The sequence below is a fragment of the Callorhinchus milii genome, unplaced genomic scaffold (assembly GCF_018977255.1).
Source record: "Callorhinchus milii isolate IMCB2004 unplaced genomic scaffold, IMCB_Cmil_1.0 Scaffold30, whole genome shotgun sequence".
In the NCBI taxonomy this organism is placed as follows: Eukaryota; Metazoa; Chordata; class Chondrichthyes; order Chimaeriformes; family Callorhinchidae; genus Callorhinchus; species Callorhinchus milii.
Window position 1 is genome coordinate 926869 of NW_024704771.1, and position 24126 is coordinate 950994.

General features: G+C 46.8%; 1 protein-coding gene across 2 annotated transcripts in view; it reads left to right on the top strand.

The window, feature by feature from the left end:
• The first annotated feature begins 3553 nt into the window (after positions 1-3553).
• Positions 3554-24126, top strand: part of LOC103172714 (butyrophilin subfamily 1 member A1-like) — a 69089-nt gene continuing 48516 nt past the window's right edge. Inside the window, exons 1-12 of one of the 2 annotated variants that reach the window (XM_042344811.1) lie at positions 3554-3636; positions 4723-4798; positions 5650-5997; positions 6673-6948; positions 7671-7790; positions 9754-9789; positions 11278-11304; positions 11487-11513; positions 12008-12034; positions 12778-12804; positions 16247-16273; positions 16739-16765. In XM_042344811.1, coding sequence (XP_042200745.1) covers positions 4741-4798; positions 5650-5997; positions 6673-6948; positions 7671-7790; positions 9754-9789; positions 11278-11304; positions 11487-11513; positions 12008-12034; positions 12778-12804; positions 16247-16273; positions 16739-16765 — 1000 coding nt within the window. In that variant the 5' untranslated portion in view covers positions 3554-3636; positions 4723-4740. Of the gene's footprint in view, positions 3637-3939; positions 4166-4722; positions 4799-5649; positions 5998-6672; positions 6949-7670; positions 7791-9753; positions 9790-11277; positions 11305-11486; positions 11514-12007; positions 12035-12777; positions 12805-16246; positions 16274-16738; positions 16766-24126 lie in introns of those variants that run through there. The other variant, XM_042344812.1, reaches the window with a different exon arrangement.

Sequence of the window (24126 nt, forward strand, 5' to 3'; positions counted from 1 at the left end):
CTCACCATCCTCACTGGCCGTCACAGGGGCCGGGGATACCCACTGTCACTCAGATTGTTTGAATCACTGATTCACTATCTCCTGTTCCTGGATTCAAACAATTACAATTTATTGGTGTTTTACAATAAAGCAGTAAATGCCGGGACCGACATTGGAATGACACTCAGCTGGAAATTCCGGCTCTCCAGACGGGATCTCCCCCATTGGTCCGGCCTCGAGCCGGGGGTTCAGTGTAATGAGCCACTGTAGCCGCCAGACAGCACAATCAGCACCAGCACCGCAACAGCTCGTCTGGATTAACATCATTCAGAGCATCAGAGGAACCTGACACCCAATGTGTGGGAGCAAAACGTGAGCCATCTGTGTAAAGCTCATCGCCAGCTCGTCTCTGTGCTCGTGTTGGGAGAATCTGACTTGCCATCCAGTGTGTGACTCACACGCTCTGAGACAGGGATATATATCGCTGATATCTTTCTCTCCAGCAATGCCCAGTCTCACAGTCGGGGCTGTGCTCAGAATCTCACTGAAATCTCCCAAATCACTTTTATATCTATAAACAGGTGCCGTGTTGTTCCCCAGTGAGCGGCCGCGTCTCACTGTGTATAAACACTGTGTGTTTTCAGTGACAGTTTTTATAATCTGTAACATTTCTCTCTCAATCACTGTAACAATCGCCCAAGAAGTGAGATCTTTAGCCTTTAAGCCGAGGTCACGTCTGTGTCTGTTCAAGTGGATATTAATATCCAAATATATTGTCATTCACTTGCAAAAAACTGTCACAATTTACAATAAACCATATTATTATTATTTTATGGCCAATCATTATACACAGTCTACACACACCCCTCACCCTCAGATACACACATCCCTCACAGTCAGCCCCTGACCCACACCCTGAGATGTCTTAACTCCCTCTCCCCCTTATGTACAGAGACCACACGGATAACACAGCGCTGAGACACCGAATGCCCACCTCCTCCTCTGACCCTCATTACTCTCTGCTCCAGTGGTTGTTTCTGATCCAGTTGTTGCTTCCCTCTCCAGCCTCACCGGCTGCTCCATGTTTGGGGTTTGCTGAGACATCTCAAAATGCTTCAGAGAACATACTGTAATGTGTAGTGACTGTGTGTTCTGTGGGCGAAACGCTGCAGTGAAGTGTGCACAGCAGTGACCCACAAACAGTCGTGAATTGAGTGACCAAATTAATTTTGGGGAGAGATTATTACCCCCAGAAAGCGATCCAACATCCAATTATCAACCAGGTTCCTACTTACCGCTTGGCAAAGAGAGGTGTGTGGTGTAAGGAAACTTGTCTAAGGTTTCGCCCCACCCAGGAATCTCTCACTTGTGAGGCGAGTGCTCTCACCACTGAGCTATAGGACTCTACTGTTTTCAAGAGGAAGCCGGACCTCCTAAACCTATCCTCACCCCCTCCCCTTTATGGGGGGCGCAGGCAGGTCAACAACACACAGGATGGGCACACATGTTTGTGACGCTCCCTTTAAGCTCAGTCAGGAGACCTTCCCATGAGGGAGAGGAGGATTGAATGGAATGGGAGGCAGTAAGGAATGGGTGGGGACTGATGTGGAATATAAACACCGGCACAGACTGGTTTGGCGGTTTCTTTGCTGTATATTCTTTGTAAATTGAAGTGTAACTCGATGCTCAGCCCCTGAGGTGCCCGACTGAGACATTTCCCAAACCACTGACGGCGGAAACATTCACAAACTGCGTGAATTACACACAGACCCGGGAATGGCAATCTGTGTTTCCACCTTTTGGGAATATGGTGAATCTGCCCCACGTTGATGCTGTGTTTGCAGAGACTGTCATTAATTCTGCCGCTCAGTCTATTCAGTCTGTCACAGCCCGTCAGCAAGTCTCCACTATTCACAGACTCAGACAAAACCAGACTGAGACACACTGTCACCCACACTACATTTATTATATCAAGACTCGACTTCACCTCCACACGATGCAGATCAACCAGAACCGCACCTACTCCCAATCCTACCAGCCCCGCACTCACTTGATTCCAATGGCTTCCCATCCCCCAGAGGATAGAGTTCAAAATCCTCATCGTCTCCATCAAGGCCCCCCACGGCCTTGTCCCTTCCTCCTTCTATGACCGACTGAGCCATTGCCAACCAAACTGGGCAGAGAGGAAGCACAAAGGCTGTGACAGGACAGCGGAGCCGTCACCGCCGCTCACACAGACTGACACACACAGCGGGAACGGGAGGCAGTGGCTCCGGACACGACTCTGGGCCTGAGAGCCGCGGTCTGACCACCTGCCACAGGCGGGAAGTGTGTGAAGGGACACAGTGGCCGCCACACACAGCGAGTCCTGGGGGTCACTGGTTTACCGCACACACCACACAAGTGCGGGAAGGGCGGACAGTGCTCGAGGAGCGAGTCCCGGCAGCTGCTGTGAACAGTGAACATATAGAGAGATGGTGTGGACATGTTTACGCCACAGAATTCGATAGAATTCAATCCAATATCAGGCAGAGCGAAACCTTGGGCAAATTTCCTTACAGAGCCTAATAATAATCCCTCCAAAACAAAACAATAATACATTGGTCATTTTCAATCCATGACTGTTTGTGTGACATTGCTGTGTGCAATTGGCTGCCGCATTTCAGCCACAAATATACAGTCAATTCACTTTACAGTCTATTCTGTGAAGCACTTTGAAACATGTGATGTGAAAAGCGCGATATCAAATGCAATGATTATTATATTATTATTATATATTTCTTTGTAGATAGAATACATATTTACACTTTCCTCAAAAAGAAACAAATGCCATAAGAGAATGAAGAAACACAACACGTTATTTTACCATTACGGGACGTGACAGCCCCGACCCCTTGTGGTGGGGGGTTGGGGGGGAGGGGCTGCCATTGCGCACTCCACTTTGGTGGAGGGACCAAGGCTTCCCCTCCCCCCCCCCCCCCCGGGGATCTGCTGCCCGTTGCGGGATGTGCTCACATTTCTTGGGGGGAACGCTCCCATTAAGCACAGTCGGGAAACGCCCCGTGTGCACCACAGACATGTGTGACCTGCACACACCCTGATAAGGGCTCTTCCATTTACAGATGTCAACCCAATGTGCACCGTAAACACATATAATTACACTAACAAAACACCCCGAGACATCGAACACAAACCATACACTGCAATCAACACACAACCAGTCAACCCCCTGTCACTGTGTGAGGTTAGTGACTGAGCTCAGTCACTGTGTGAGGTTAGTGACAGAGCTCAGTCACTGTGTGAGGTTAGAAACTGAGCGCCGTCACTGTGTGAGGTTAGTGACTGAGCTCAGTCACTGTGTGAGGTTAGAAACTGAGCGCCGTCACTGTGTGAGATTCGTGACTGAACTCAGTCACTGTGTGAGGGTAATAATTGAGCTCAGTCACTGTGAGATTAGTAACTGAGCTCAGTCACTGTGTGAGGTTAGTAACTGAGCTCAGTCACTGTGTGAGGTTAGCAACAGAGCTCAGTCACTGTGTGAGGTTAGTAACTGAGCTCAGTCACAGGATTAGCCTCTGGGCATCGCCATCCCTGGACACAGGTTTAATGTACTGTTAGTAGTGAAGATTCTTCTCATTCGATGCAAACTCTAAACAGGTCAGTGTCGGAAATTGTTTCCTGAAATGAACGATTATTTTACCATTAAAATAATGCCTTAACTTTACTGCGATTCCAGTTACAGAATTCACTGGTTTCACTTTCACATGTGGTGATGTGGAGTTTACATATGAAATAAATGTTCTCTATTGTCAGGTTTGTGTCAGCAGTAAAGCGGAAGCTCTGCAGTCAGTTTATTCCCAGTTTGTGGTTTAAACGCTGAGAATTGGAGGCAAGTGAGGAGGGAAGGGAATGGGAGCTCCTCTCTGACCTGCACCATGTTGGGGTGAATAAGGAGCGGCTGTGAGGAGGCGGAGGGCAGGAGCACATTACAGCAGTTACACATAACATGTTTCTTCCCCAGTCTGATTGCTGTCAGGTCACTGGTGTTTACAGTGTTTCCTGTGAAGCGCTTTGAGACGTCCCTGGATGTAGAAGGTGCTGTGTCAGATGTCAGGATTATTATTCTCCGAGGTCACCTTGACAAGCGCTGAGGGTTGAAGCTCAGACAAACAGACGGAGACTCTGTGTGAGTTTGGAGCCTGAACCTGCAAAAGGTTCTACTGTTAAAAGCAAATCAGTGTCAGAAATTGTTCCCCGATGTGAAAAGTTTATTGTTATTAAAAATAATCATTTTATTTTTAGTGTTATCCCACTGACTTGGTTCAGCCGAAACAACAACAACAACTTATATATCGCCCTCCACTCAGGGCAGCGTCTCAGAGCACTTGACAGTGGTGATGCCTGACTCCGAGCCTGAGTCAGAGGGTTGTGGGTTCAAGCCCCACATTAGGACTTTGAGCTCACAGTGTAGGCTGACACTCCACTGCGGTGATCGGGGAGCACAGCATTGTCGGAGGTGATGTCCTTTGGATGTGAGGTTAAGCTGAGGTGCTCTCTGCCTGTCAGGTGGATGTTAAAGATGCAAATTGCTGTTGTTGTTCCACCTGTTTCAGGCAATTACTTTATTCCCAAAGTTTGGAGGAACACTTTGTTCAAATGCTGATCTTGATTGTGACACAGATCTGGTCTTATTGTGTGTTATTAATGTAATATGAATTATCTGTTGATTTCCTCGTGTTTCAGTGCTCGATGTCCTGACAAATGATGGAGAAGATTTTCATTCTGATTTTCCTGTTTGAGATTCCGGCTTCACTTTCTGGTGAGCAACACTGTCATTTTATTCCAAATCGTCACTGTCACATCAACATTGCTATTTATTACAGAGGCAACTAAAATATTAGATCACTTGTCAAAGTAGAGAATAGTTTTGTTTCTGATAAAGAATCCACTCACTGTAACTGGAAGCTGGAGCTTGTTATCACTGCAGCTAAACCTGCCCCAGGAAAGTGCTGTATCTGTCAGCTTCCCTCAGTCTATCAGCCCATAACTGTGGCTGAAAGATCCTCACCAAACCTGGTCTATTCCCAGCTTCTCCTGATCACCTCCCGTTGTTCAGTGGTGAACAACTGTATCTCATTTCTGAGAGAAATGACAATTCCTGACTGTGTTAATGAGCTGAACGAGAGGACATTCTGGCTGTTTACACTGGAGCCGTATTTCAAACTATATTTGCAAAGGTTGTGAGCTGTCCGTGTTCACAGCACTGAACTCCGAGAGTAAATGTATCAGGTGAAGCTGAGATGGGAAGATGGGAGGTGAGTATTCTGGGAAGATGAGGTCAAATGGGCTGAAGGACTTCCTTCATCTGAACCTCTCTTGTGATCGGGTGAAATGTGTCCATTGATGATATTATAAACTGGTGATTTATATTCATCTTTTAAATGGTAACATTGCTGCACATTTCCAAATAAAGTATATTTCTGTAATAAGACAGTTTCTGTGCAGACTCAGGTCAGTTCATATCTCAGACTTTCAGGGCTTCAGGAAACCAGACACTGTCAAACTGTCAGTGACAGTGACACAAATAAACTATTGCAACTCATTGTTTCACATTTAAATAGAAACAAATCATAATAATAGTTTAATAATTGATATTGTGTTGTTCAATAGATTCTTTTATAGTTAATGGTCCTCGTCAGCCTGTCCTCACAGCTCTGGGGAACGATGTCACTCTGGGATGTTGGTTAACACCAGGAGTGGCTGCAGATATGATGGAAGTGGAATGGAGTAAATCTGATTCTGGGGAAGTGGTGCATTTCTACACACGTGGAGTGGATCGACCTTATCAGCAACATGAAGCCTACAGAGGAAGAACTGAGCTCATTAGAGACGGGATGACTCGAGGAAACGTGTCTCTCAGACTGAAGAACGTGAGGTGCTCAGACCAAGGAGAATACACATGTTTTGTGAGATCAACAACAGATTTAGGTGAAACAACAGTGCTTGTGAAAGTTGAAGGTTTGTTGTGTTTAACCTGTACATTTCCCTATTCTAAGCTCATATTCCCACCCCGTCCCAGTCAATATATTTTCCAGCCTCAGAAATGCACCATAATCTCTACCAGAGCCCGGTGTGAACTGCACAATGTAATGATTTGTCATTCTGGCTCAATGTGGGCAATTGGCTGCCGCGTAACACCCACAAAATACTCAGTCAATTCACTGTACAGTATATTCTGTGAAGGGCTTTGAGACATCTTGAAAATGTGATAAGGCTCTATATCAAGTGAAGGATTATTATTGTTCATTGGAAGGACTCTTGTTGTTTGGTTTAGAGGGTTGTGGGTTGAAGCCCCACATCAGCACCTGAGCTCATAGTTCAGGCTGATACCACACTCTGTCACTGAAGGACACTCAGTGTTAGAGGCTGACGTTTGGTGAGACGTGAAAATTGACAGTTTGCACCTCTCTGTTCAGGTGGACATTAATGATCCCATAAACTGATGGAGAAGGTCGTGTCCTGCAGATTAATTGGCCATTCACTTGATGGAGCAAATGACTATAACCTTAGCCTTCAAAAAGAATCACGACACGGGAATGATTAGGTGTAAAGTACTGAATGTTTTGATTTGATCAGTTGTTACAAAAGTTCTGTCTTTGTAATTGTTGATAACACAATGTATTATTGTTACAGACCGCAGACGGCTGCCCTTGATTTCCATGGCAGGTTACCAGGACTCGAGACTTAAACTCACCTGTAAATCAAAAGGCTGGTATCCCGAACCTCGTGTAGTTTGGTTTGATAGGAGTGGAGCAAAGGTGAAAGCCAAGACTGAAACATGCACTCAGGGGTCTGAAGACTGTTGGAAATGTGAAAGTAGCATTGATATAACCAGAGATTCTACAGACAGATTCACGTGTCTGACAGGAAACTTTTTGGAGGAAAAGAAGGTGAAGATCCAGGTATCAGGTCAGTGAAACATTTGGAAAAATATAAACACTTCAGTGCAACGTATTACAGTTCATATTGTGAAGTGGAACAATCCACAGCAGCTCCCAATGTTCAATCTGAGGCTTTCATTCTGATTTCCTTTCAGCCACTTTCATCATAGGATAGTTTGCTATTGTAATTGTAAATGATTAATTACACAACAATAACAACAAGATTACATGTCTATAGCGCCTTCCGCGTTGGGAGGACGTCCCAAGGCACTGGACAGTGACAGCATTTCATGTATTTCTGAAATACATGAATTTAGTGTGTGTGGCTTTTCGCTGTTAGTGTTTCCAGTCAGTTGTGGACTCCTGTAGCTCAGTGGTTAGAGCCTCACAAGCGAGAGACCTGGGTTCGATTGTCGGAGACGCTGTCCTTCAGATAAGATGTTGAACCGAGGACTTGTCTGTTCCTGTTCAGAAGGATTTTAAAGATCCTCTGATACCTTTCATGAAGGGAAGGAAGTTTCTCCAGGTATCCTGGCCAACAATCCTCCAGATAAATTGCTCATTCACTACATAACTGTTTGTGGACATTGTGTGCGTAATATTGTTCGCATACAAATAAACAGTCACTACATATCACTGTAACGCCTATGAAGGCTTTGAGACTTCATGAAAATGTGATAAGGTTCTATATCAAATGAAAGAATGATAGGATTATTATTACATATGACACAAAATTTCTTTATGTTACAGAGGTGTTTTTCCACCGAGGCCCAGACTGGCTGGTGGCTTTCCTTGTGGCGTTCAGCCTTGTGCTTGGAGCAGCTGGTGTGTTGGTGTTCTTCTGCAGAAAACGATTGAAAAAAGTAAAAGGTAATAAATGATTTTAAGTTTCCCCCAAAATATAATCTTTACTTTCATCCTTTATATAATCCATAACATAGTGAGGAGAGCACTGGCAACGTCTGAGCGCAGGTTACGAAAGCGAGAGTGAGTGTCTCTGGGGTGTTGGGTGTGAGGTAGGGGCGGAGGCGGGTGATGTGGTGGTGAATGAAGGTGGTTTTGATGAGGCACTGCATGTGAGTGAGAAAGGAAAGCCGGGGATCAAACCACATGCCACGGTTGTCACTGAGAAAATTAGAGAGAGAGGCTGGGGAGCTTGTGGAGCTCAGAGCCAGAATGGGATGGCTTCAGTCTTATCTAAACAAACAAATTGAGATGGATCTTGAAGGAGGCATGAGAGGGGGTGAGGTGGGATGGAGTTCCAGAGAGTGGGGGCAGAGAAGCTGAAGGCTCGCCCACCAATGTTGGGGTGGGCAAAGCGGGGAACATGAAGCAGGCCGGAGGATGCTGAGTAGAGGGAGCGGAGAGGTTGGTAGGAGGTTAGGAGGTCACAGAGGTAGGGAGGAAAAAAGCCGAGGAGGTGAGGATCAGGAACTTGGAACTATATCATCTGAGTCATGTGGAGTCGGGCGATCATGAGGGTGATAGTGTCACGGTGTCTGGAGCAGAAGAGGACACAGGCTACAGAATTCTGGACAATCTGCAGCCTGTGGAAGGAGGAGTAGCGGAGGCCGACAAGCAGGGAGTTTGTGTAGTTGAGCCTGGATGTGATGAACGCGTGGATGAGGGTCTCGAGAGAAGTGGCAGAGCCGGGCAATGTTGCGGAGGTGGGGAAAGGCGAAGCGGGTCATGGCAATGATATGGGGGATGAAGGTCTGTTAAGAGTTGAACAGGACACTGAGGTTCCGCATTGGCTCCATGATGTGTAGAGTGCAGCCATGAAGGGCAATGCTGTCAGCGACCGAGTTATGGAGACACTGACAAGAGCAATGCAGGACGGCCTTGGTCAACTGGAGAAAGTTAGCTCTCATCCAGGACTTGATGTCTGACAGACATTCTGTGAGGACAGCAGTGATCCTGGAGTCGAGGTGGAGGTGGAGTTGGGTGTCACCACATATATGTGGGAGTTGACTCCATGTCTATGGATGATGTCACCAAGAGGGATCTATACTGAGTTGGAGGAAATTTTGGCTCATCCAGGCCTTGATATCTCACAATCAACTGGACAGATCATCAGGGACCTGGGGTCGAGAGTAGATTTGGGGTCATCCACATCCATGTGGGAATTAAGTCCATGTCTGTGGATGATGTTGAGGGACAGGGTGACTGTGTTGGCCAGTAGTGGGCAGAGGAAGGGCAATTGGGTGGTCAGCGGATGGGTGGGGAGGGAGTTGAGGGAGCAGGTGGTGAGCTTTATGTTATGAGAAGGAAGATGTGGTCAGGTGTATTTTGTTGATTTTTGTTGTTGAACGTGAAAGGTGCAATATAAATGTTATTTTGTTGTTATTATTCTCTATTGTCTCTCACACATATAGAGAAGTTGTGGGATAAAAGGCTGGAAATGTTAATCAGAATGTGTCTTGTCGTTTCCAAACTGTAGAAGGATTTGCTCACACAGAGGGATGTGAAGATGTAGAATTCTTTGCCCCAGAAATCTGTAGAGAAGGAATCAATGTGAATGTTTAAATGAGAGACAGAGACTCGGATAGTAGAAATATTTGCGTAAAGAGCAGGAAATTGGTTTTAAAAGATTAAAATTGGTGGAACAGACTCATGGGCTGAATTGTCTCCTCCTGTTCCTCTTTTCCTTTACTAAAAGCTGATGTCAATTAGAAATAACCTAAAGCAGAGCCTTTAGTGCACTGTTATTTTCACTAATATTTAATAAAATATTGTATTAATATTTCTGCTGGATTGTGTCCATTATGTTTAAGGAAAATGTCCTACAGTTACTGATGGGGATGACACTGACAATTGTGTTTTTATTTTCCAGTTTATGAAAATCTAAAAAAGGAATTTAAAAATCTGGGTAAGTAACAGCATTACAAACATCCCCGAGCCTCAGCCTCCCCGAGAGTCAGGTCCTCGGAGACCCACCACAAGCCCTTCCTGTGCTCACTGGTGACCTCAGCATTTACATATACACACACACCCAGACATATACACACACACCCAGACATATACACACACACACCCAGACATATACACACACACCCAGACACAAGCACACATACACACACACATATGCACACAACACACATGCACACACACACATGCACACAACACACATGCACACACACACACGCACACAGAATCACAGAACAACCTGAACTAAACCCACCTCCTGTGGAATAAAGAAACGTGACATTTCTGTGCAGATGAGGAGAATCTCACTGTGTTTGACTGTAGAGAGAAAGTGAAACTTACACTTTAACACAAATTAAATCATTCTGATACAATGAGTGAAATAAATAACATAATGTAAACGAGTCTCTGAATGTGCATTCCACTCGGTTAGATTCTGTTCCTAAATATTTAACATTTACATCTGCGATCTGAAACAATAATTTACATTTATACAACTGCCTCCATGCGCCGGGTCAGAGTGAAAGGGGAGGTGACCGTACACACGGTTAAAGAGGAAGGTCTTCAGGTGCGATGAAGATGGTCAAAGTGGGGAGAGTGAGATGGAGGGATTGAGAAAGGGAGTTCTTTTGGTTTGGTGGTTAGTGGTTGAAGACATGGCCACCAATGGTGGGGCGGAGGCGAGTCAGGGATGAGCAGAAAGCCAGAGCCGCCCAAATAAAGGGGTGGGTAGAGGAGTGGGGTGTGAGCAGGTCGGAGAGGTAGGGAGGTGCTGGACATGAGGTGATTTGTCAGTGAGTGTGAGGATCTTGAAATGGATCTGTTCAGTGATAGGGAGCCGTGGAGCCCGGCAAGGGCTGGAGTGATGGGGTATGGAGTTTGTTGTGGGTAATGTACCAAATGTAAGGATTATTAATATTATCATAATTCACTTGTTGAGACTGTGAATGTTTAATCAGTTTCTACAATGCAGAATTTTTTTATTGTAAATTATAACACAAATTATAACACAAAAATAATAATAAATTGGTCATTTTCAATCTACGACTGTCTGTGGGACATTGCTGTGCGCAATTGGCTGCCGCGTTCGCCCACAAATATACAGTCAATTCACTTTACAGTGTGTTCTGTGAAGCGCTTTGGGATGTCCTCCCGACGTGAAAAGCGCTATATCAAATGCGAGGATTATTATTATTATTATTAAATTTTGAAATAAAATACATTTAAAAGAAAATCTTACATTTTCAGTTTGTTTATTAATTTAATTTCCTTCAGTTGATGTGAGAACATATCACCTCATATCACAGTGAGTTTGGAAATTTTAAGTTTAAAGGAAAACAAAGAAATGGAATAAAATAAACCAGATAAGCTTTTTAACTTTTTTCAAAAATGTAAAAATAAATTTTCTAAAACCTTTTCTTTTGTTTTAAAGATAATGAACTGAAATCTGCCAAACAAGGTACAGTACATTGTGTTATTGACACTAAGTGTTTCTATGATGGAATTCCATCAGTGATGATGTCCCATAAGTGGATCAATCAATGACGACTGACTTCAACATTCAAACTGTCTTCACTCAATGACTTTCAATCTCATGTGAGAAACTTTACATTGTTTATTAATATTTGTTTCTTTCTTTAGACCAAAAATACATGAAAAAAGCACTCGGTAGGTTTTACCATTTAAAATCCACTTGTTTTAGCCGATGATTCTGGGAAGGGTCAGCAGTGAGAAGTTTTGAGTAATGATAAGCTGTGAGGTTTCAGCAGGAAAATCTGGAGCAATTCCCCCCAATCCATCCTCTGTGGACCACAAGCCTTGGCTCTGGCCAACCCATGTCTAAACATTAGTAAACCCGGGAGCATGGCGCTGGGGAGAGGGTTCATTCTATATCAGACACGGAAACTCTACATACAGTATGTGGAACTCCCAGTAGTTTGGTTTGGAGAGTGTTAACCCCGGTGATGGGTTTCAATGTGACACGGACTGAAACTATTTTGAAGCCCAAATGTTATTTTCTTATTTCTGAAAACAAACTTCCAGATGCCTCAGTGGTGAAGGGTTGTTTATCAGCTGAATCACGAGACTGGGAATAGGTTCAGTGTGTAACAGTGGGGGGTGATCTGTGGAATAAACAATCAATAAATATTGTTTCCTTTCAGAACTGAAACAACAATTCGCTAAATCAGGTAATTGACGTTTTTATCCTCATTTACTGTTATTGATGTAGAATTGAGCTGCTTTTCAAAAAAAAATTATCACCACTTTTGATAACGTAATAGATGGAATGTAAGAAATACAATGATATTAAGATTATAAATGGACTTTGACATGAACGTTCAATGCACAGTTCAATCATCTCCATCATCATGGTGTCCTGTAGCTCAGTGGGTAGAGCACTCGCCTCGCAAGCGAGAAGATCTGGGTTCGATTCCCGGCAGAACGAAATGTTGGGCAAGTCCTTAGTCCACACACTTCTGTATATCGAGCAGTAAGTAGGAATCTGGTTGTTAGTCTTTTGGCGGTTCACTTTTCTGGTGGTAATAATTCCTTTCAAATAGTAATAAATTGGTCACTCAATCCATGGCTGTTTGTGGGACGCTACTGTGCACAATTGGGTGCCGAGTTTCACCCACAAAACATACAGTCAATTTACTTTACAGTGTGTTCTGTGAAGCGCTTTGGGACGTCCTCCCGACGTGAAAAGCGCTATATCAAATGTAAGGATTATTATAAGGCGCTGTATCGAATGCAAGGAATATTATTATCTCACATCTACAAATATGATCAGTTAGTCAGACTCTGGAAGTATCTAATCCCAGATACTGAGTTGCACACAGAGACTGTCAGGAATAACATAATTTTGGAAGTTTACAAAAGATGAAATTCATAAAAAAAAGGTTATTAAATGAAAACTTCTGTTTCTTTCCAGAGTGGGAGGTCGTTGGCAGTTGTGAATGTAAGTTACCCCACATTACAGTCTGGTTATAGACCCCACATTACAGGCTGGTTATAGACCCCACATTACAGGCTGGTTATACACCCCACATTACAGGCTGGTTATACACCCCACATTACAGGCTGGTTATAGACCCCACATTACAGGCTGGTTATAGACCCCACATTACAGGCTGGTTATAGACCCCACATTACAGGCTGGTTATAGACCCCACATTACAGGCTGTTTATAGACCCCACATTACAGGCTGGTTATACACCCCACATAACAGGCTGGTTAGACACCCCACATTACAGGCTGGTTATAGACCCCACATTACAGGCTGGTTATACACCCCACATTACAGGCTGGTTATACACCCCACATTACAGGCTGGTTATAGACCCAACATTACAGGCTGGTTTTAGACCCCACATTACAGGCTGGTTATAGACCCCACATTACAGGCTGGTTATAGACCCCACGTTACAGGCTGATTATAGACCCCACGTTACAGACTGGTCACAGACACCTTTCCCCTGATAGAGGCCACACAACCCGGCTACACCTTCCATCATATCCCACGACCTAACCGCCGTGGTGGCTGAGTGGCTCTCGTCTCCCGGTCCCCGCTCAGCCTATCCCCTTACTCCTCTGGAACCTTCCCCTCCTTTGAGCACCTTACCCTTTATCACCCCTCCAGCTTTTGCCTCAAAATTCTCCTTTTCTATCGCACCCCCACAAGCCCTGCCCCACCTTCCTCCCTGACATCTCCACCCTCCTATCTTCCCTCTCCCCCAAATGCCTCCTCATTTCAGGTGACTTCAAACTTCCCTTCATCCCCTCCTGCTCTACCTCTGCTAACTTCTCCTCTTTTCTCCTCCCTCAACTCATCCTCCACATCCACCCTGTCACCCATGTCCGGGGTCACACCCTCAACCTGGTGATCACTCAGGGCCTCACCATCACGGACATCATCATCATTGACAAAGCAATCTTGGATCATCATTTCGTCTCCCTTAACTCCTCAATCCCTCTACCCACAGCCACCCAATCCACCTCGATTTCCTATCGCCTCTGGAAAAAATCTTCCCCCCACCCTCCTACTTGGCTGTCTTGGAGTCACCTGTACTTCTTCCCCTCTGGGCTTCCTCCCGCATTGACCTATCCTCTTTGGTCGCTCTTCTCCACAGCTCCCTTTCCTCCACTCTCGATTGCTTTGCTCCCCACTCTTCCGGAACCGTCTCCTACTCATGTAACTCACCATGCACACCAGCCGCATCTGCTTCCTTAAAGCACAGATGGTGCCACTCCAAACAATTACCCTAAATCAAACTTAACGGCCCATCGGCAGATCTGGCTGGACCTTATCAAATCCTATCACTCTGCCCTCGCCTCCGCATCATCGTCATTCTACTCCAAGGCTACAAACAACCCTAGTCTCCTCTTCTCCATCACCAACCGGCACCTCCACCAACCCTCTTATGCCTTGTCCATCCTCAACACCAATGCCAACTGCTAGGCCATGCTGGATGTACTCGAGTCCAAAGTAGAGGGGGTCCTCTGCCCTTCTGTTTACTAGCCCCACCCCATTTCCCACCATCCCCTACCATCCCTCCCTCCACACCTTCAAACCTGTCTCGCACTCCTCACTCACCACCACTGTAACCTGCATCAAACCAACCAACCACCTGCTCCCCAAGCCCATCCCTACCCGTCTGCTTACCTCCCAGCTCCATCTTCTTGCCCCTCTACTCACAGACATCATAAACCTCTCCCTGTCCACTTGTACTGTTCCCACCTCATCAAAAACCGCCGTCGTCACACCAATCCTCCCTGGACTCATCTCTACTCTTAAACTTATGCCCCATCTCCAACCTCTCCAAGGTCCTGGAATGAGTTGTTGCTTCCCAACTTCGCTCCTTTCTCTCCTGCCACTCCTTTCACGAACCCCTCCAGTTGGTTTCTCTGCCCCCCACAGCACAGAAACAACGCTGGTCAAAGTGACAAATGACATTCTGTCCATCTGCGACCATGGCTCCCTCTGCCTCCTCATCCTCTTTGACCTCTCTGCTGCGTTCAAAACCATTGGCCACTCTATCCTCATTCACCGCCTCTCCTCTCTCCTCAACCTTGATGGTTCTGTCGTTGGCTGGTTCAGATCGTACCTCTCACACTGCCTGCTCTTCAAATCCACAAATGGTTTCTCCTCTAGCCCCCGCACTGTCTAGTGAGGTGTTCCTCAGGGCTCTTTCCTTGGTCCCCTCCTCTTCAATATCTATATGCTCCCTCTTCGTGACATCATCCGCAGACATGGGGTCAACTTCCATATGTGTGTGGATGACACTCAACTGTACATCTCTGCCTCCACCCTTGATTCCGGGACCACTGCTCAGCGGGCTCCAGCCTATTTCACGTTCCTCCGCCTCGCCAGCCACACCACAGGCTGGTGGGCCTTCTGCCACTCTGACCCTACCCTCTCGAACTCAATCCCACAGGCCCTCCCCCTCGTCCCTCCATTGCCTCCTTCAAGACCCATCTCAAGACTCTCCTCTTTGAACGTGCTTTCAATCACCCGGCTTACACCCAGCACTCCACCCTCCCCAATCCCTACCCCCAGCTTAGGCCCCAAACTCTGACTGTCCAGCAACTTGGGACATCCTCCCGACATGAAAGGCACCATACACATTAATTTTGTTATTGTTGTAGTAGTAGACTCCACATTACAGGCTAGTTTGTTGTTGTGGTTAGAGACGTTCCATTGTAGGCTGATTTATAGAGCCCACATTACAGGCTGGTTATAGACCCCACATTACAGGCTGGTTATAGAGACCCCACATTACAGGCTGGTTATACACCCCACATTATAGGCTGGTTATAGAGCCCACATTACAGGCTGGTTATAGAGACCCCACATTACAGGCTGATTATATACCCCACATTACATACTGGTTATAGACCCCACATTAAAGGCTGGTTATAGAGCCCACATTACAGGCTGATTACGGACCCCACATTACAGGCTGGTTATAGAGCCCACATTACAGGCTGGTTATAGACCCCACATTACAGGCTGGTTATAGACCCCACATTACAGGCTGGTTATAGACCCCACATTACAGGCTGGTTATAGACCCCAGATTAAAGGCTGGTTATAGAGACCCTGTATTGTCAATGTGCTAAGGAAGTTGCTATAATTGACTACTGTGTAGAGATTATCAGTAAAATACAGGTTCATCAAGTGATTAACAAAATATCACTCCTAACCTAATTTTCAGTCTAGTTTCAGGCTGTGTAAAGTGCACACATTTTTTAGAATTGTACACCAATAAATGACATATATGCTGCAGGACTCGGTGAGCAGAGATCGTTGTGTGAAGTGGATTCACCATTGCTAGTTGTGTTAGTGACACCCTGATAATGAGCTACTGGGTCCAGCTGATAAACTTGTGTTTTCTTTCAGGCTGTAAAAAGCTTCTCTTTGGTTTTGGTAAGAGACTTGATTTAATAATAATAATAATCATTGTATTTGATGTAGCGCCTCATCACGTTGTTGAGACGTCTCAATGCGATTCATAGAAAATACTGCAAAGTGAATTGATGGTATGTTTTGTGGACGAAACCAGCAGCCAAATGCATAGTCATGGATTGAGTGACCACATTTTTTTTGAGGAATTATTTCCCCCGGAAAAAAGTGATCCACTAATCAACTAACTACCAAGTTCCTGCTGACTGCTCGGTAAACAGAGGCGTGTGGAGTGAAGAAACTTGCCTTAGGTTTGCACTGCCCAGGAATCAAACCCTATTCCTCTTATTTCCGAGGCGAGTGCTTTAACCACTACTCCAGATATTAATACGATAAAGAAAATGATTATTCAGTGAAGCATAAACATAACTTTACAAAACAATTTTAATTGAACAACTAAATTCCAACTAAGTTTTCCTTCATTTCTAGAAAATAACAGACACCGCATTTATGCAGGTAAGATGTTAATATTGTATAAATGGTACAATTCAGAACTGCTCAGATCCCACCCCAGATTTCGCACAAAGATGTACAGACAGAAGGTCCCAGCCTGGTCTGTGCTGAGGTATCTGATCTCAGTCGGGGAGGGAGGGGCTCTACACATGGCCTCAGGGCCCGGATATGGATGGACAATAAGCCAAAGTCACTGTTCCTCATCACATTCAGGGATTCCCCCCCCACTCCCATCCCAGCCTTTCTGTAAATACCGGGTGAGGAGAGGATCAGGCTGTGATGCCCTCAATGGTTAAATAGTCAACCAACACTGGCTGTCCAGGCTCCCACATGAACAAGTCACTAAAGACAGCTACAGACCAGACACAGTGAGTATCAGCACTGAGCCCGACTCCTGCTCATCGCCCTCTGCACATTCACTAAAGCTGTGATGCCATGTTGAGGTTGTAGAGATGTCAGTCCAATCCTGTGCCCCAGGCGCTGGGCACAACAGCTGTTAGTGTGTGTCTGGAGAATGGTATGTGACTGTACCTGGGGAAGGTACTGATAGACCAAATACTACACACACTGTTACTGTATTTAACACATTACAGGGTGTCGTCCACACTGTCACCTGTCGTAAAATACTCACTTCATATTGTCCACATGTTCGAGATCCAAGTCCAATATTGTGACCAGGTTCTGTTCACTGAGGGCTTCACCCACAGGTTGGAGAATGTGTTTGTATATAACTGGTTATTCACTAATTACTACATTCCCTGTTACTACAATCACAATCCCCACTGTCAACATGTCAAAAATCACCACATATAGCAATGAAGACAAACTCACAACAGAGAGTTACCATGAGAGGCTCACTCACGTGATCACACACACACTCACCTCCAGCCCCCCACACCCATACGCTCATATCCCCACCTCACACACACCTTCACGTTCCCCCCCCCACACACACACCTTCACATCACCGCCACACACCCTCACATCTCTCCCACACACAGCCTCACATCCCCCCACCACATATCATCACATCCACCCCCACATACACCATCCCCCCATACACACACAATCACGTCCCCCCCAAACACCCTCGCATCCCACCCACACACCCTCACATCTCTCCTACACACAGCATCACATGCCTCCCACCACACATCATCACATCCCCCCCATACACACACAATCACGTCCCCCCAATACATACACAATCACGTCCCCCCCAAACACCCTCGCATCCCACCCACACACCCTCACATCCCACCCACACACCCTCACAGCTCCCCATCGCACACACCCACACATCCCCCCCAAACACCCTCACACCCCACCCCTAGACACACACTCCCATCCAACCAAAAAGACTTCTTCACATACCTCACCACACACACCCTCACATCCCCCCCACCCACACACACACCCTGACATCCCCCACCACAAACACACTCTAATATCCAGCCCCACACACTCACATCTCCAACCCCCATCCTCACATCCCCACACACACCTTCACACCCTCCACACACACCCTCATTACAACCCCACGCACCTCACATCCAACAACAACAACTTGGATTTATATAGCGCCCTCCACGGACGGCATCGCAGAGCGCTTCACAGAAATGGATCCTGGGGCTGAGCGAGGGGGAGGGGGAGGAAGGTGACCAAAGGCGCGGTCAAAAGGAAAGGACTTCAGCCGAGACCTGAAAATAGGAAGAGAGGGGACGAGGCGAAGGGAGTGAGGAAGGCAGTTCCAGAGCCTCATTGTGGCCAAAGACATGTGCACCGATGGTGGAGCGGAGGATTCGGGGGACAAGAAGGAGCCCAGACCCAGTGGAGCGAAGGCAATAGGCACTGTTGTGAGGAGAGAGGAGGTAAGAGAGGTCGGGGGTGCAGAGGAGTGGAGGGATTTGAAAACAAGAGTGAGGATCTTGAAATTATTCCTCTCTGGGACAGGCAGACAGTGCAGTCTGGCAAGGACTGGGGTAATCGGGAGCGGAGGTTGGTGCGGGTATGAATGTGAGCAGCAGAATTTTGGATGACTTGGATTTTGTGAATGGTAGTGGAGGGGAGACTGGCGAGGAGGACATTTGAATAGTCCAGCCGAGAGGTGACAAAGGCATGGACCAGGGTTTCGGTGGCTTTTGGGCTGAGATATTGCCGGAAACGGGTGATGCGTCAGAGGAGGAAGAAGTGGTGCTGGTGAGGGACCGGATGTGGGGGAGGAAGGATAACCTGATGCCGAGGTTGTGAACAGGTTTGGAGAGTTTTAGGGAGAGGTCGGGTAGGTGGCGGAGGTGTGAACCGTGCGATTTTAGATGTTGAGTATGGCTTCCTTCTTGTCAACGTTCAGCTGAAGGAAATTTGCGCTCAGCCAGCTCCTGAGGTCTGACAGGAAGGCTGACAGAACATCAGGGGACTGGGGGGGGGCTCGCAAAGTGAGGCGGAAAAATTGAGTTGGGTGTCTTCTGCATACATGTGGAAGTGTACCCCATGTCTGCGGATGACATCCCCAAGAGGGAGCATATAGATTAGGACGAGGAAGGGGCCAAGGATGGATCCTTGGGGTACCCTGCAGGTAACTGAGTGAGAGCAGGAGGAAAAGCCGTTTGTTGAGATGTACTGCTGGTGGTTTGTGAGGTAGGACTCAAACCAGGCGAGTGCGGTCCCACTGAGGTGGGTGACGGAAGAAAGGCAGTGGAAGAGGATTGCATGATCGACTGTGTCGAAAGCGGTGGAGAGATCCAGGAGGACAAGGAGGCAGAGGGAACCCTGGTCACAGATAGAGAGGATGTCGTTTGAGACTTTCACAAGCGCAGTCTCTGTACTATGGGTAGAGCGGAAACCGGACTGGATGGGTTCGAAGAGGGAGGAGAGGTGTGCACGGAGTTGATTGGCAACAACGCGTTCTAGGACTTTGGCAAGGAAGGGCACGTTTGAAATAGAGTGGTAGTGGCTGGGGTTTGAGGGATCTGGGGAAGGTTTTTTGAGGAGGGGTTGATGACAGCAGCTTTGAGGGGGGCAGGGACTGATCCAGAGGAGAGGGACTGGTTGATGACATCAGCCAGTAGTGGGTAGAGGAGGGGGAGCTGGGTGACCAGCAAGTTGGTGTGGAGGGGGTCAAGGCAGCAGATGGTGTGTTTCATCGAAGTGATGGTGGGTGAGAGAGACAAAGGTGAGATGGGGAGGAAGAAATGTAGGATGGGGTTCGTGATAGGAGCTGATGATGGGGAGTGTCAGGGGGATGGAGAGAGGGTGGTGATGGGTGATGATGCAGGAGGATGAGACTGTCTGGTAGATATTATTTATTTTAGTTGAAAAGAAGTCCATGACCTCCTCGAACTTAGCATTTGATGTGAAGATTGAGGAGGCCTGAGGGGGGCACGGAGGAGGTAGTCGGTGGTGGAAAAAAGGATTTTAGGGTTGTGTTTAGCCTCCAAGATGATGTTGGAGTAGAAGGCCATTTTTGCACGTGTCAAAGAGTGGTGGTCGCTGTGGAGATGCTCGAACCACAGTTGGTGGTGAACTCTCAGGCCAGGTTTCTGCCATCTGTGCTCGAGCAGCTGGGTTTGGTTTTTAGGGTGCGGAGATGATTGTTATACAAGGGGGAACGGGTGGGTTTGAGGATGGTCCTGGATTTCAGGGGATGAGATAGTTGAAGGTGAAGGACAGGCGATCATGGAGTAGCTGGACGGTTGCTTCAGTATCTCTGTGGGTGAAAGGCCAAAGGGATAGGACATTGTGAGGGTCTCAGGGGGTAGCCTTTTCCACGGGTGGCAGAGTATTGTTGAGGGGAGTTTAGGTGGAGATTGAAATTGCCCATTATGAGTAGCCGTTCGGAGCAGAGGGACAGGGAAGAGAGGAGAGTAGAGATGTCAGAGAGGAAGGGGCCTGGGGGCTTGGGGGGGGTGGTAGACCAGAAGGATTTTCAGTGGGAGAGAGGCATGGAAGAGGGTGAGGTGCTCAAAAGAGGGGAAGCAGCCAGAGGAATAGGGGGAAAGACCAAGGGAAACTTTGGAGATGAGGGCCACCCCGCCACCAAGTTGGTTTAGACGGGTGTGGTGGAAGGTGTAGACTGGAGGGGAAGCTTCGACTAGAGGAACGGGGTCATTGGGGGAGAGCCAGGTTACTGTGAGCCCAAGAATGCTGAGGTGCTCATCCAGGATGAGGTCATGGACAGTGAGGTTTCTTTGTGAGTGAACGGACATTTTGAAGGGAAATACGGGTGGGTTTGCTGGTGGGAGGAGAGGGAGGAGGGAGTGATACGGAGAGGATTTTAGGGTGTACAGGAGAGATGGCTGTGGAGTGTGGGGGGAGTGGGGTGTTGGGGAGGGTACGTATGACGGAGGGGGACGTTGTGTTTGCCTTAAGGAGGCGGTTTGTGTGGAGGGAGTGAATGATGGGACACTTGGGGTCGCTGCTCTGGGACAGTCAGTGCCTGGAGCCACGATGGGCCCAGCGGAGGCTGCCCAGGCTGGAGCAGAGGGAGGTGGTGATGGGGTCCAGGAGAGAGAGAAGGTGGGGGGTGTGGGGGTGAGAGAAGGACAGAGTGGGAGTAGGAGATAGAGGGTGTTGGGAGGAGAGACATTTACAGTGGAGGGAGAGGCTCGGGTCGGGGCGGCAGCCAAAACGCGCACAGAGACCGGGAGCGAGCGATCAGTGGGACGGCATCAGCCCACAGGCTGTGTGGTCACGGCTAAGATGTCAGTGACAGGGGCGGCCACGACATTTTCTCCTGAACCACTTTCACTGTGGATTAGTTTCTTTTAGCTTTTCTTAGTGTTAGTGTTGGTGTCAGTGCTGTTAGTGTTAGTGTTGGTGTTGGTGTTAGTGCTGTTAGTGTTAGTGTTGGTGTCAGTGCTGTTAGTGTTAGTGTTGGTGTCAGTGCTGTTAGTGTTGGTGTCAGTGCTGTTAGTGTCAGTGTTGGTGTCAGTGCTGTTAGTGTTAGTGTTGGTGTCAGTGCTGTTAGTGTTGGTGTCAGTGCTGTTAGTGTTGGTGTTGGTGTCAGTGCTGTTAGTGTTAGTGTTGGTGTCAGTGCTGTTAGTGTTAGTGTTGGTGTCAGTGCTGTTAGTGTTGGTGTCAGTGCTGTTAGTGTTAGTGTTGTTCTCAGTGCTGTTAGTGTTAGTGTTGGTGTCAGTGCTGTTAGTGTTAGTGTTGGTGTCAGTGCTGTTAGTGTTAGTGTTGGTGTCAGTGCTGTTAGTGTTAGTGTTGGTGTCAGTGCTGTTAGTGTTAGTGTTGGTGTCAGTGCTGTTAGTGTTAGTGTTGGTGTCTCTGAGACAGGGATATATATCGCTGATATCTTTCTCTCCAGCAATGCCCAGTCTCACAGTCGGGGCTGTGCTCAGAATCTCACTGAAATCTCCCAAATCACTTTTATATCTATAAACAGGTGCCGTGTTGTTCCCCAGTGAGTGGCCGCGTCTCACTGTGTATAAACACTGTGTGTTTTCAGTGACAGCTTTTATAATCTGTAACATTTCTCACTCACTGTAACAATCTTTAACCTTCAATAAACCGAGGTCACGTCTGTGTGGATATTAATATCCAAAATATTGTCATTCACTTGCAAAATACTCGATCAATTTACAATAAATAATGTGTCATTTTATGTCCAATCCTTATGCACAGTCTACACACACTCCTCACCCTCTGATACACACATCCCTAACCCTCACCCCCTGAAACTCACACCCTGAGTTGTCTTAATTCACTCTCCAACTTACTGTGCAGAGACCACACAGATAACACAGCGCTGAGACACCGAATGCCCACCTCCTCCTCTGACCCTCGTTACTCTCACCGGCAGTGTTTGTTTCTGGTCCAGTTGTTGCCTCTCTCTCCGGCCTCACCGGCTGCTCCAGGTTTAGGGTTCGCTCCGTGGACTTTCATTGATTTCCCACATTTCCAACTCCATTTTAGAATTTGAGAAACCAGTGACATTGAACTCAGATCGTGTGGATGTATTCCAGAGGAATAATAACAATAATCCCTCCATTTAATACAGCACCTCATCACATCACTGAGACATCACAAATCGCTTCACAGAATATATTGTAAAGTGTATTGACTGTGTGTTCTGTGGGCAAAATACTGCAGCCAATTGCACACAGCAGTTTCCCACAAATAGTCATGGATTGAGTAACCAAATTATTTTTTGGGAGAGATTATTGACCACAGAAAGCGATCCACCAATCACCTGTCAACTGGGTTCCCACTTAACTGCTGGTAAACAGAGGTGTGTGGAATAAGGAAACTTGTCTAAGATGTAAAGGGGATTGACTGGATATTTTATGAACAAAATGTTCAGGAGTGAGGAATGGGTGAAGACGCTGTGGAGCATAATCACCGCATGGACTGGTTTGACCGAGTTGCCTATTTAGTTGCTGTACATTCTTTGACTCCCACGAGACAATTTGACAGTCAGAAAAATCCAATCCCGGTCACACTTTCATACAGTTTTACCTGTGAAGATTCCTCTCTTTGAGGCAAAACACCAACAGGTAAGTGTCAGAAATTGTTGCCTGAAATGACATTAGATTCTGATTGAAAAAAATTACTTTATTCTGTATTCCAGTTACAGGATTCACTGGTTTCACTTTCACATGTGGTGATGTGGAGTTTAAATATGAAATAAATGTTCTCTATTGTCAGGTTTGTGTCAGTAGTAAAGCGGGAGCTCTGCAGTCAGTTTATTCCCAGTTTGTGGTTTAAACGCTGAGAATTGGAGGCAAGTGAGGAGGGAAGGGAATGGGAGCTCCTCTCTGACCTGCACCATGTTGGGGTGAATAAGGAGCGGCTGTGAGGAGGGGGAGGGGAGGGGCACATTACAGCAGTTACACATAACATGTTTCTTCCCCAAACCATCTCATGTAGACCCCAGTGCAGGGCCAGGGGGGGCCTCACTGTCACAGTTAAAGATCTCACATCACTATTCCAACAGAGAAGGCAGTTTGTTCTGTTGTGGGTGTAAATGCAAAGAACATGTTGTAAGATCACAGAGTTATTAATTATGTTTTCCATTTTTATTAATTACCGGCTGTACCTGTCGCAGCTACACTTGCAACCAAAGGATCCACTATGGAATGTAGATTTCAGTATTATTATACTTTATATTATATTTTATATTTGATTATTATACTTTATAACAGCAACAACTTGCACTTATATAGCATCCTTCACGCAGGGTAGTGTTTCACAGCGCTTAACGGGTGCAGCCTGACTCCGAGCTGGTCGGTGGTTGGGGATGGGAGCTGCCGTAAGCACAGTCAAAGAAGAAGATTTTCAGGTGGACTTGAAAAAGGGGAATGGGCACGATGGAGGGATTGAGGGACAGTGCTCCAGAGTTTCAGGGTGTAGTGGCTAATAGC